The 14,945-nt window shown below is 42.0% G+C and overlaps 1 protein-coding gene across 1 annotated transcript in view; it reads right to left on the reverse strand.

Moving 5' to 3' along the window:
- Positions 1-6,852: 6,852 nt before the first annotated feature.
- SYN3 (synapsin III) overlaps positions 6,853-14,945 on the reverse strand; it is a gene marked incomplete at its 5' end in the record, with an annotated part of 89,636 nt that continues 81,543 nt past the window's right edge. The window contains one exon of the mRNA XM_010160622.1: positions 6,853-7,023. Coding sequence (XP_010158924.1) covers positions 6,853-7,023 — 171 coding nt within the window. The remainder of the gene's footprint in view (positions 7,024-14,945) is intronic.

The raw sequence follows: 14,945 nt of genomic DNA on the forward strand, positions 1-14,945 counted from the left end.
CGGGCCGCCTGCGGGCGGGGCGCGCTCTGCTCCGCCCGGCACCCGCCGTCCAGCCGCCTTTTAAACCGCCCCCCGGGCGCTGCGATAGCGATGGTTTACACGCTCGGCCTGCTTTCGGACGGCGGCTTGGTGCTGCCTGACATCTTCCCTTCGGTCACAACAACAGCGCAGTCAGCATTGCGACAGGAAAAGTCGTTTGCTGACGGGGGACACCGGACAGAAAAAGCCTTACCGGTCGCTGACGTGGGCTACAGAAGATGCTCGATTCATACCTACACAGGTATACCGCTTGTTCATCTACAAGCTGTACTGCTGTGTTTAGACAGGGTAACCGGATGTAAGAGTTTGGAAAGGTAAACAATTAAAGAGCCATAAAACAAAATCCCATCCAGAGCTTTTCCAGGGGCTTTGTGCTCCCTTGGCCTGAGCGGAGTCAGGCTAACCTCTTCAGTGTGGTTAGGGTCTGGCCTTCCATCAGATGTCATGCCACAAACCTGGGGACAGCAGCTTTATCATCATACAATGCCATGGCTGCCATTTATCCCCTATTTGAATATCTTCCTATGAAGAAAAAATACAGTGTGTATGGTTTTAGGTGTCGTTAGGTCATTTAGCAACCTTCTTAAGGCAAGCTGTTCTTAAATTACTCCTGCCCTCTGTTAGCACAGACGTAATTACACCAGGGAGAGATTTCCTTTGCATGAGTTCAGTAGGATGCTCAGATGCTAATACTGAAACTCCATATTTACCCTCATTCATGCAGAACGATTTAGTAGTCCTTTTGTTTATTTGTTAGGCAGTCTTTCCTGCCATACATAAGGAGGAAAAGTATGTCCCTGCAAGTAATTGTCAAGGCACTGTGACAGAAAGAAATTTCCTGGTTGGTGATGTTAATTGGTGGTATGAACACGGCCTGGCTAATGCAAGTAGACTTAGCGTTAGGGGTCTGAAGGATGACACAAAGCTGTAGCAAGCCTGCAAGTCATGGTTATACTTCAGGTGAACTTCTACGAGACTGTGCAAAGCAGAAAGTCATTTAGAGGTAAGGCCCACACCTCAGATTCAGTGCAGAGAAGTTTACTTGCCCTAACAAGCAGACCAATACTGAATTCTACATTTCCATCTAACTCCATAATGGGATCCCCCTCCCAAGTAAGTGCATTTCCCTTCAGTTAAGATCAATTCAAGGAACTAATGTCTGACCATCATAAAAGCTTCAGTGATTTGAAAAAAATTGCTTCTCATCTTAAGTAATTTACCCCCCCCCCCCCCCCCCCCCAACCCCAATAGGACGGATGGAATGAAATAGAACTATGACTACTCTTATGGGAACCCAAGAATAGGTAATTTGGTAAGGGTTTGCTTTTCTTTCTGGAGGTAATACTTTTTGTTATTTACACTATGTTCACATTTGGTTCAATTTTCTCTTTGAACATAGGAAAATAAAACTGGAGAAAATGGCTTGGCTCTGGTCAAATTATATACAGGCTCAGGGAATGAAGAATAAATAAGATAAAGAGAAAAATAGGAAGAATAGAACTAAATTATACAGACCTCTAAATAGCTGGGTAGCTGAGTAAGGGCTCCTTGACCCCAGTCTGCACTGATCTTAATGTAATTGTACTGAACTTCCCTGTGGGTGAAGAGTGAAGAATGTATCGAAATGTTCAAGAAAAGGGTGTTAAAAAATGAAGCACTTCAGCTTCTGCTGTTCTAGTCTGAAAATAATTAAAGTACTGACCTGTTTACTCCCATATTATTTATTGCTTTATTATTGGTGTGCTACTCCTTTCTTTTAGATCGCACAGAACCAGGAATTCCACACCTGGGAATGCTGTGCCCTTTGTGATGTTATATCATGATAGATATTGTATCTCTGATGCACAAATTTCTTCCTTCCATTAAGGATAATAAGTTCCTTGTTCTTTTGTGGATAATGCAACATGGTCTCACCAGAGCTGGACCGAAATAACATTTTCCTAGTATGATTTGCCTTAGCCTCAACTGCTAATATGACCTTAATTATTTGGATTTTATGGTAGTACTCATGTGCAGTGTAATATTCTACACAGAATTTAGTTCATCACAATTTGTAACACGACTTGATATGCAGCTTTGAATAGCTGTTTTATAAACTGATGCTGCTACAGAAACAAGTATAAAATAGCCTGCACTGAACAACCCCTTGCAGAGTTTGGCAAATCCAGACAGCAGAAGTTTCAGCAGTCATCTTTTCTATCAACAGGTGGAGACAGAGATAAGTGATTCCACCGGCTACAACATTTCACTGTGTAGATGAACCTACTGGTGTGTTTTTTAGGAAAGATTTGAAAGAGGCTTCTCAAAAGATCTGTCAAAAGTATTCAAAGAGATCACGAAAGTTGGAAATTCAGATTTCCATCATTTTATTGCCTGCAAGTAGTTCAGGTTTGTCTCATGGAAAGTTCCTATTAATATCATATTCCTAGATAAAGTTCTATGATATATTTTCATCATGGTTGTGAGTAAAACAAACCATCATGTTTTTAAATTAAATAGGAACAACTTTTTTTTTGGAAAGAGTTTTTTTGACCATATGAAATTATATCAGATAAAACTTGCCTGAGTTCCGGGACTCTTGCTTTTCTTTGTAGTGGGAAGATTTGTAAAGTAGATGATAAGAGCAAAACCGTCACGCTTTGAATCATGGAATCGAGAATACATTCTAACCTGGTATGTTTCAATCATGCTGTCAGAGGTATGCAGTAAAGTGCAGCCTGGGACCACACAAGAAAAGCATGAGACACAGCTTGTTGGCTGCAGTGAGTCAGGTGGCATGAGGTGCAACACACAGAGCTGCAAACTGGAGCTTTTCTCCTTCACAGATCCTCTGCCACTCTGTGTACCAGTAGAACTTGTTATAGAGCCTCTGCAAGTGTTTACAGATACATAAATAGGCAATATACCAAATATATATTTAAAATTTTTCAATACATCTGATACCTCAGATTACAGCTTTAATGTGTCTAAGAATCACAGGATCTGCACCTCTGAGGTTTCAGCACAGGCAGGATAGCTGTGTGAGGTCCCTGCCTCTGGAATTCGCTCCTTCTGGCACTCTGACAGAGCACTTGGTTGGCCTTCAGAACATATTGCAAGGCCAATCATTTCCATCAAGATTTGGCTGCAGAGCTCTAAACAAAGTCTTATTTTCCTAATCATTGACTTGTTTTCTGATGGGTAGTTAATTGGAATAGTACTGACCATTGCGGGCACTTTCAAATTGAAGCATTCCTCTATGTACGATGCACCCGATGCCACAGCAGTGGGCAGGTAGTAAGTGAGTTTTAAAACCTCATGCAGATATTAAGGGAATTCAAAACATGGCACAACTATAGCTGTACTACTGACTGTAAGCTCTTCCTTTAAAAGCAGTAGCAAAATACACAAATTACTCTTTGATATTTATATTACTTTGGTTTCTAAGACCACACATATATATGCACATAGTTGCCTTGGGATAAACTGCTGGTTTTGCATTTTATGTGACCTGCAGAAATATGCAGTATCCCCCTGTACTGCAAATGAACGAACTGTATTTCTCAAGATTAGGAAATAATTTAGATGAGAAAAGGAGAAGGCTGTTCAAAGAGAAAATGGACAGCTTGTTTTAACAGAAAACAACCTAGCTAAAAATTAACTACACATGAGGATCTACCTGTTTTAAATACTATAGATCTGTTTCATGATTTTCATAGAATCACAGAACGGTTTGGGTTGGAAGGGACCTAAAGATCATCTAGTTCCAAACCCCCTGCCATGGGCAGGAATCTGGGAAGAGTAATGCAAATAGTTATCTTCTGTAGAAATTCAGATTCCCTTTGCCTGTCCTACACTGGTGCATACTGTGACAAGGAAAATTTTAAGGAAGCAGAGTCTGATTGACTGAGAGGAAAGCTAACACATATCACAGATATTCTGGAGGGATTTTGGTCAACTGCATTCCATGATTTCAGGATAGGATAAGGAAAAGAAGATTAATGTTGAATAACGTCCTGTTAGCAAAGGCTGAATTCTTCACTAACCTAAACTGAGTAGAAATCGAATGGAAGTTCAGCAGCTAGCAGCAAATATTATCTTTGGATTCACCCAGAGCTTTTTTGTTTAAGAGGAAAAAAAACCTTTTTATGGACATGATGAGTGACAGCAATGACTGAAGGATTTAGGAACTTTCGTAAAATCTTCCTTGTGTCCTGTTTTCATTCTGGACTTAGGTAGCAGTTTTCTTTGGAAATGAGTAAAAACTTTGTTTACACACAACAGAGAACCACTTTCTTTGTATGATACCATTACTGATAAACATTTCTCTGCCCTTGTCTTCTTTAAAATCCAGGGAAGCATGCCTGCCCAAGACCTTACTTTTTTTTCCCCAAAATGTGAAATATCAAATGCTTTAAATGACTGTGAATCTATTAATACTACAATAATGCCTATTACTATTTTAAATTTCTATTTATGTTGATGTGTATGCTCTGGGCAACTCTAAATTTGACTCTTTGCTTCATTTTAATATATGGCTAATTTACTAGTCCTAAAAGAAACTGTATTTTGGCATAAGCTGGTGGGTTTTTTTCCCCCATTCTTGTCTTTCTTTTTCAGTGCCTTTTACAATGGACTTGAGTGAAGTTGGATGGAAACTTCTCCATTGTATGTGGTTCCGTGGTTGAAACAATTTTGTGCTTAGTTTCAAGTGGCTGTAGTATAAATAGAAGCCACACCACTTTTTTATGTGGGATGGTGTATTTTTATAACTTAAAGCATGATGATATATTTGAAGAACAAATTAGTCATTCTGCCTCAAGAACTAGTCTGTCTGAGGTATGCCACAAAATTGTTTTCAAATTGTTTACCTGGTGTGGAGCCTACTGGGAGTAAAAATAGATTCTTGATTTAGGCTTGGTAATTCCTGTATTACAGTTTGACTTATTCCGTTGCTTAACTGATGACCATGGAGCTGTGCTGGTACAGCGCAGCAATACAGTCCTTAATGTATTGTCACGGTTTATCCCTTCAGTATATTAAAAGAAGCACATGAACGTTGTCGCTGGTAACACTGCTCTTCATCAGACCTGTGACATAGCTATGAAGACATCAAAGATGCTATTTAGCATTTATATAGGACAATCATAGAATTGTGGAATGCTTTGGGTTAGACCAAACTTTTTAAGGATCATCTAGTTCCAACCCCCTGCCATGGGCAGGGACACCTTCCACCAGACCAGGTTGCTCCAAGCCTCATCCAGCCTGGCCTTGGACACTTCCAGGGATGGGGCATCCACAGCTTCTCTGGGCAACCTGTTCCAGTGCCTCCCCACCCTCTCTGTGAAGAACTTCTTCCTGATATCCAATCTAAACCTCCCCACTTTCAATTTAAACCCATTACCCCTTGTCCTGTCACTACAGGCCCTTGTAAAAGTAATTCTCAATCTTTCTTATAAGCCCCTCAAGCATTAAGAGGCCACAATAAGGCCTCCCTGGAACCTTCTCTTCTCCAGGCTAAACAAGTCGAAGGAGAGGTGCTCCAGCCCTCTCATCATTTTTATGGCCTCCTCTGGAGCTGCACTCACAGGTCGATGTCTGTCCTGTACTGGGGATGCCGGAACTGAATGCAGTACTCCAGGTAAGGTCTCGGGGATAGAGTAGGGGAGGAGAATTGCCTTTCTCGACCTGCTGGCCAGAATGCGGCTGGCTTTTTGGGCTGCAAGTGCACACTGCCAGCTCCTATCCAATTTTTCATCCACTAGGATCCCTGAGTCCTCTCTGCAGAGCTGCTCTCAGTCAATTCATCACCCAGCCTGTACTGATACTGGGGGACTGCCGTGACCCAAATGCAGGACCCTGGCATCCAGTTCACTCTGGATGGCATCCCTTCTCCCCAGCATATTGACCACACGCAGCTTGGTGTCATCTGCAGACTTGCTGAGGGTGCACTCGGTCCCACTCTCCATGCCACTGCTGAAGATATTAAGGAGTATTGGTCTCAGTACAGAACCTTGAGGGACACCACTTGTTACCAGTCTCCACTGGGACACTGAGCTGTTGACCGTAACTCTGGATGCAGCCATCTGGCCAATTCCCTATCCATCTGATAGTCCACCCTTCAAATCCATAGCTCTCCAATTTAGAGGCAAAATGTTTATGTTCTTAAAGCCTTTTAGAAAGATACCCCACTCTCGGAAGCTATTTAAAGGACAAATAAAATAAACTGCGCATTTTGTAAACATGGAAATGGAAACGCGAAGATGTTTTCCATAGTCTGAAAGGTAGCAAGGCCAGGGGCAGAATTCTGCACCCCCACACTTTAACTGTCAGGCCATGTAAGATAAAATAAGTGAAACACATTCACTTGCAACCTTTGACACAAGTTTTGTAGTAGGCTGAACATATTTTAGGAGTTTTCTAGATTTGAAAGGTCTTTTAATGAATAAAAAAATTATTATGTAATTAATTTCTCACACGAACAAGAACTGTTGTCTTAGTATTATTTCTGACATCCTCCAAGCAAAGATCATTGATGTCAGCTCTTCTTAATATTTTCATTTTATTTTTTATACAGATGTAACTGAAAGGAAACGACACAACACAAAGCCTGGTAATTTACTGAATCCATGGTTGTCAGTTTACTGGTAGAACCACACCAACCCTTTGACTACTCGATTATATCTGCAGATAATCTCATTTAAATACGAGAACCTCTAAAACATGTTGATAAGTTCTTGAATTCGTGTAGTTCAGGGTATGACTGCATAGTTTTCCAGCCAAATTCTTTGAGGAAAATATTGAGCTTAAAATTGTAGAATAAAATTCTCTATGTTACAAACAAAAGTTTCCTACCTGAGGCTGCTGAGTGGCAGTGGGTCTCTGAGGAGACGGTATGGGAGTTTTGGACAACATTTGGTTCATTTTGCTTACGACTAGATCAGTTATATGTTGCCTGTCTTCAGTCTGATGCTCACCAATCAGGGGCATTGCGCAGTCCATGACCTGTGAAATAAAACAGTACATCAGCTATTGATATGGCACCAAAGAAAACTTACTCCACATCTGTGTAGAATGTCAGGTCATCTATTTACTCAATTGTTTTTAACAAAAGTCAAACAAGATCTGTAGAAGTGGTGTATGTTTTATCAGAGAAAAAGCCTGAGTGCAGGATGTGGGTCAGCAGAGCAAGAGAACACCAACTTTACGACGTCATCCCTTTCCAATCTTCCAGCGACATACAGGCTCAGTATGACAGCATACACTCTCTGGGGAATATGACTCCTGTGGGAAGCACACAGTAGATATGGAAAATGAGGGTTTTTAGGCTAATCAGTGGTCTGCTGGAAATCTGAAGTAACTGTCCGTGCTTCTGGCTAAGCTGCATTTCTCTAGATTTTCTCATGTGTTTTTGTGGCTCACGCCATGTTCGTCATCTGAAATTGCAACATGGAAATACAAACTAAAACTTGAGTTTCCTAGCTATTGAATTTCTGCTACGGAAGGCTGGATCCTTACTGAGTAATGAAAAATTTTAAATAAGACCTGGTTATTATTGATACGTTTTTTAAAGAAGTAGTGCGGCTGCCGTGCAGCTGATGCAAAAAAAGATGTCATAATTTCTAAAAAGAAATCAGAGAGACAAATAAAATATGCACATTTCCGTTCTAAATGTCGCAAGTTTATAGTATTCAGGAATTATTTAATTCAGCTATTCAGATGGATAAAACTAATACTGCATTCAGTTCAGTTCACTTCAATGCATTAGAAGTATTTGTTATTCCTCCACAATATTGGGGTTTTTTCTACAGTGTATCTCCTTTTGACACATCTCTGTTTGTTTCAGGGGAGACAAAAGCGTAAGGTAATAACCCCGGCTATTATTCATAATGTCACTGGACATTCTTATTTCTGCAACAAAAGGATTTAATTCACTTCTGAGAAACTGCGCTCCTTTTTCAATATGCGTCAAGGCTGTTCAGAAAAAGGTGAAGGCATGTCACCTGCAGCCCTGCATTCTGGTGTTTCTCATAGCATGGATGATCACGAGCGACTGAGGCCTACAAGACAAACAATACTACTACTAACTGATAAGAGGCGGTCAGGGATAAAGCAGCTGGTCTACAGCTAGCAGTAATACGCTGTATGGATGTCATTATATCTGACCCAGTGAGGTGTTTTTGTACTAACTTTCAGTCTGTGAAAAGCTGTCCAGATGCCAAATCTCACGTTTCTCATGCCAAATCTCTCAAATTTCTCACCTGTGTAGGCAAATCATGCACTAGATACAATAATAAGCTGTGGTGGTAAGAGACAAGGTGGTGATGGGTGGAGAGGAAAGGATCATTGGTAAAGGATCCTCGTGGGTTTTGCAGACTGCAGGAGCATCAGTGAGTTTTATGGGGGTGTTTTAGTACTTCCAGAAGTGCACCTTCCAGTATCTCTTTGGCTTCTGAGGTTCCTTCTCTGTTGCAGGTAAATGGTACAAGACTGAAAAGGTTCAACAGAGTCAAAGACTGAAAAGGTTCAACAGAGTCAAAGAATGCTGGAGGACTGTTACTGCCACAGGCAAATTGTATGTGCTAATGGTCAGCTTTCTTCACGCCTATCCAACCTCTAGTGGAAGGACTAGAAGGAGAGCTCCGCTATTGGGAGGCAGGGCTTTTTGGTTAGAGAGGTTGATTCCCATCTGTTCAGCTAGGCATTCTGCTGTAGGCTGTTGCCTTGAGCTATTTTTTCTAGTTATCCAGCTTGTGTACTTGAAGGGAGGATATTAAAAGCGTAATAAGACCTGATTCCGCAAATATTTACAAGGTGGAAGAATTCTGTTATCTGTTGGGGTAACACAGGGATCAGACCAATGAACATAAAGCCAGTGCATCTGCATTGTATGGATCTTTCCTGACATTGTATGGACCCCTGCTGTGGTAGATGGGATATAGGGGGGAAAACAAAACTCTTCTCAATCCATCAACCTACACTGAACACTGTCTCCCTTATAGACACAGAGCAGTTTCCTGCTTTTCTTCCTTCCTACTTTCAGACAGTCAAGTGCTTCTAGGAATTAGACTCAAATTGGGTAATGAGACATTTGGATCGAAAAGAACATGCGTGTAACACTGGTATGTAATCTTGCACCTTGCACATCAGTTGGGAATGAGAGGCATTGTAAATGATATTACCTAAGCTTGAGAATTTTCAAAATATGGTAAGTGCTATAGAAATTCTTACTGAGGCTGACAGAGACTAGTTTGTTCTAATAATGACGTTACTTTGAAGCCCAAAAGCATTTACGTTATTCTTCTGTGTATTGATTTACAAGAGACACTGGCATTGTGTATTGGCAACCAAAATGTTGGCAACACTTGTTTTGAGATTTTCAGATCTAGGATGTCTCCTCTACGCTTCCTCACAGCTAAAACCATTTAAAATAACCCCATAGCCAACACTGAAACAATAATTGAAGTCTAGAGCAAATGTTTCCTAAGAAATGAATGAATGATCTTCTACTCTTGGGCCATATCAACACTATTGTAGAAATGCTTAATATCAACACAGAAAGTTTCTATAAAATTTACCATATTATTTTATATGCTTATTTTTAAGCGGAACATAAATAATGCTTTAAATTAATGAGAAAGGTATTGAACTAACATGAGTTGTTATTTCTGAATGGGTGAAATACAATCTTGCTGGTTGTGTGGCTCTTGAAATCCAAAACTTTTCTGTATTTATTATTTTATAAATGTCCACTGAATTATTGCTATTTCTTAAAACTGTTGTAATGCTTAAAGTTACGCATAATGCCTGGAGGGAGGAAGTAACCATATGTGCCAGACACTTTGGCCAGGACTTTAGTGTGTTAATAATGACTGAATGTTAGAATATCTTGATGTCAGTGTGAAGGACATGAGATGTTTGCCTTTCTGCTGCAAAACATCCGATTTTCAGAGAGGGAGTTAGAGGCAGTCTAAAAATCTGCCCCCCTTTTGAAGGCAGGCCTTAATAACAGTTATTTTTTAATACTGCCACTCTTGCTTTCAGGTGTATATTAGTGTCCCTCTCGTCCAACAACAAAAGCAAGAGTTCTGTTTCACAAGTGTGCAAAGAAAACCTCACTTTGTTTACAATCCACTTACATTAAAAAAATTATTTGGAATGACTGTGAAACAAATTGCTTAAAATAAGGTCCTGCCAAAGGATTAGACAGGATTAAGATCTGGAGGACTAGGTTCTGACTGAACTTCTATTTTTAAATACTTCTACAACTGCAAGTTGACATATAAACTTTCTTCAGGAGATATTGCCACGTTGTTTACCAGAACGTGTGGGAAAAGTGCAGTTTTATGGCTAAGGATAAAAAAAGAATCTTTGAGGCGTTGGTCAAAACTTCATGTCCACTTCAGCAGAGATCTCACATTTCCTGAAGACAGCCTTTTCACGCACAGCTGCCCTATTCACATACCGAGGCAGATTCAACCAACACGACATTAAAAACCTTAGCCGACTGCCCCAGACAATCTTTTGTCACTCGGACAGATTTTGATGCTGTTAAATCCCCCCTTGCTCTGCTGTGCTTGAACAAACGTCGTTGGCCAAAGGTACGCTGAACCTAACGCCGAACAAGTTCGGAGACAGATGCCCAGCCCGGAATGATGGTAAGTATAAGGACAGTAGCCAAAGTGGTAGAAAGGGAAAGGGAGGCATCAGATTATCAAGAAAACTACTGATCCCAAAGTGAAATGTCATGAAATAGCTGAGCAGGGAAAAGATAGCAGGGCTTGAAAGCGGTTCAAGTGCAGGCCACCGTTCAGCTGAGGAACTGGTGGGCCTTGGGAGGCAACGTGGTTGGGTAGAAGTCATGGGTGGCAGGAGGCTGAAGGGGCTCTCACCACTGGCACTGCTGAGAGGGAGCAGCTGGAGTGTCCAGAGCACGGCATTCACACCCAGCCTTGCGTGGGGCTGCTAAGAGGGGGCTTAACTTCCCTCTTCCCTTATTGCTGCTGTGACGCTCAAGGACAGACGTTAACCATACTAAGAGAGCACCTCTCCTCTTCCTCGGCAGAGAAGCCGAGATCGAGGTGAACACTTTACAGGGTGGGTTTTGTTGGCTTTGGGTTTTTTTTTCCCCCTTTAAAAAAATGCAGTCTTTTCCCTTTGCAGTAAAAATAATTAATCACAGTTATCAGAAATCAGTAATGTTTTATGTAAATGCATCCAAAGAATTAAACATATTTTGGGTAACTCTTAACAGTTTTTCAAACCTGTGAATGACTAACAGGAATGTCATGCTGGCATTTCCCCCGCTTTAGAGGCGCTGACAAAGTTTAAACATATACAAAGCATCCTGTTTATAAATAGTCTATTTACAGCCTGTACTAGTTTTAAAATATCATTTAAACACAGCCAGGGTTTTTTTTTCAGTACCCAGTTCAGTTACTTAAAATATTGGAGTTTCCCACTAAGATGATTTCATAGAAAAAAAGAGATCTGTAATTTATAAAGTCAAATATGTTACTTTTGCAGATGCCAATAAAAACATGGGTCCCTACCGATTACAGTCACTTAATGTGTATTGTTTCTATCTTTAATTTATATGCATTTCAGTAACCAATTCTATAGAATTAATTTCTCTTATCACCCAGAAACCATATTCTGAAATGCACTTGAGCTTGTCCAGGTCCCTCTGGATGGCATCCCATCCCTCAGGCATGTCAACCGCACCACTCAGCTTGGTGTCATCTGCAAATTGGCTGAGGGTACACTTAATCCCACTCCCTGCCACTGATGAAGATACTAAACAGTACTGTTCCCAGTATGGACCCCTGAGGGACACCAATTGTCACTGATCTCCATCTGAACACTGACCCATTGACCACTACCTTCTGGATGTGACCATCCAACCAATTCCTCATCCCCCACGTCCATATCTCTCCAATTTACAGGGAAGGATGTTGTGGGGGATCATGTCAAAGGCCTTACAGAAGCCCAGACAGATGCTATCGGTAGCTCTTCCCTTGTCCAACGACCTAGTCACTCCATCACAGAAGCCCAGTAGGTTGGGCAGGCAGGAGCTGCCCTTGGTGAAGCCACGCTGGCTGTCTCAAATCCCCTCCCTGTCCTCCCTGTGCTGTAGCAGAGCTTCTAGGAGGACCTGTTCCATGACCTTCCCAGGCACAGAGGTGAGGCTGACAGGTGGGTAAATATATCAGCAGTAGTAACAGAAACTACAGCAGCATGTGTAAGTCAACACTGTGACAAAACAAAACACTGAAGTTTCAGTGATAAGACCTTTTAGTGAATATTGTAGTCTGTGCTCTCTGCTGCTAGTGTGGGTAAGGCACATATTTGAAATTTGGGCTGGAAGACTGAGACTGGGAAGAAAGAGAACAGAAATGCCGTTTAACTCTGATGAATATGAAAGGAAATGGTATGGGATTAATAAAGGACCCAGTGCAATTACGCGATATCAATAATTGCATAGGGATCATATTTGAAGGAGAAACTGATTGCCGTTGTCCAGACATCATTCTCCATCACATAACAGGCTTACCACCAAAGGATTAAGAAAGATCTCTTGCTTAGAGCTTTATGAAGATCCAGCTCAAATGGTGCTAGGAAAGACAGTTGTGGAGGTTAAAGGAAGGGCAGAGGTAAAGAACTCTGTTGACACAGTGGAAGAAAAAGGTGTCAGGATGCTGAAATACAAGAGGAATGTGAAGGAACAGATACAGGGCTTGCAAGTCAGAAGTGCCCAACAAGTCTGACAAAATAAGGACATATGGATTCCATATGGAAAAAGACCTATCAATTACAGGAGAAGATACGATAATTTTTCAGTGCAGAGGAAGGAGGAATTAATTTCATTGCAAATCAGGGTATTTTTGAAGGTCCATTGTTATTCTATCTACATCAAGCCAAGGTCCCACGCTTTCTAATTCTTTCCAATGAATCACTACGACTTTTCCTGTCTTTTGATATATACACACAGATATCATTCCCTTAGTCTATGGGCCACCCCCATAAAATGTTCCATTTTGTTCATTTAGTCCATGACTTTGGTCTCCATCTGTCATAACGGTCCTCCAGGGCAGGAGTGTGGTGTTAGATTGTTGCATGCTGAAGACAGTTCTGTTTTCTTTATCACTGCGCTTTGCTTGGTTTTCATCAAAGTTACTTCTCCATTCATCTGGGTGTTTCTTACTGTAGTACCATTGATATGGTATATAGCCACCGCAGAAATGATGATATACAACATTGTGTAGCAATTAGTATAATACAATTTAATTCACTGGGTGTTTTCACTCAGAATCTATTTCCCTTCAGGTACACATTGGACTTCCCCATCTTCTTGCATTACCCATCAAGGGCACCCAGGTCCTTGAGCAAAAACAACCCCACTGATGGGTTTGCCTTTGCTTGAGGCAGGAATAACCCAGATTGCCTTCCCCAGCATATTTTTAACATGCACTGCATGGACTTTATACCCTTCTACAGTACGTAAAAGTTTTGACTGAGCGAGGCCAGCACAATTGGCAGATCCTCTGGTGTTGACTGACCAGGTGCATGTCCCAGTGTTTGAATGACCTGTGCAATAGCGTCCATGGTCAAGTCCACCCCTCGGTCACGAGCCCATCTGTACGTGGCATCTCTCCCTTGGTGGCCCGAGGTGTCATGGGCCCACCGAGCCATAAACAGTTCATAAACAGTTATGTTGCTAGTCCAGATCTACCTGAGCCACTGCAATCTTAGCAGCTTGATCCACCTGCTGATTGTGTCGATGTTCTTCAGTAGCTCGATTTCTGGGTACATGGGCATCGACGTGACGCACTTTGACAACCAAGTTGTCTATCTGGGCAGCAATGCCTTGCCACAATGCGGCAGCCCAGATGGGTTTGCCTCGGCGCTGCCAGTTGCTCTGCTTCCATTGCCGTAGCCACCCCCACAGAGCATTTGCTGCCAACCTGGTTGTCCCTCTCCTCCACCTGGCTGGAGGCAAGGCTCCCCCTCGTTCTGGTTATAGTACTCATTCCTCACTTCTTGTAAATATGAGTCAGAAGTCTCTTCATTAGGATCAGAAGTAAGATCAGCCATTCTACTCTGTCTGGAGAACTGCCCACTGGAAAATAAAGCAGGACTTTCCCTGGAAGAACCCCCTTTTATGATTGTTTTTCCTTGCAACTCACATCCCCGTGCCTCTAGGGTCGAGGTGGATTTTCCATCCCCCTTCAAGTCCCCTCCATGGTCACGCAGGTGGAACCACAGGGTGCCCCATGGTGTGCACCTGCTGTATCCTCTCTCTTGACCAAATGAGTGCTTACTCCTTGTATCTGAGATACTGGTCCGTATAGGTGGGGAGTAGGACCTATGCTCTTTGAATCACTGGAACCCCCAGGACAGTTTCTCCACAGTCGAGATGAGGGAGGAAGAGATATTTGCTTTGTATTTCCAGAGCTGGCTAGCCAATTCATCTGCTGTTTGTCCCTCTCAGTCTTTCCAGGTCACTACTGCCATTGAGCTGGCATACGATGATGGTGCACTCCACACAAACTTCTGCCACATGGGCTGTGGGCACTGGACTTCATCTGGATCTTTTGGTAATTGCTCGTTGTCCAGGACACTGTAAATCACCTCCAGCACGGCTAATTCTCTCAGGTACTGAGTACCTCTCTCCATAATGGTCCATTTGCCTAGGCAACACATAACATCTTTGAAAGGACACCTTCACACTTGACAGGAGTCACCTCCAGAGGTCCTTCTTCCCCTTGCTTTGTCAAAACCCCCTTCCCTAGATACAGATCCCAGCTGCTTGGCTTCTTTACCCTCTAATTCCAGGCTACTGGCCAGCGTTGGAGCAGCTAGGTGGCAATGTGCTTGCCTGGATGAGAGCTGCAATATTTTTGCATATCTTGCAGATATCTGACCCC

This window comes from Eurypyga helias, unplaced genomic scaffold, assembly GCF_000690775.1.
Source record: "Eurypyga helias isolate BGI_N326 unplaced genomic scaffold, ASM69077v1 scaffold7311, whole genome shotgun sequence".
Classification (NCBI taxonomy): Eukaryota; Metazoa; Chordata; class Aves; order Eurypygiformes; family Eurypygidae; genus Eurypyga; species Eurypyga helias.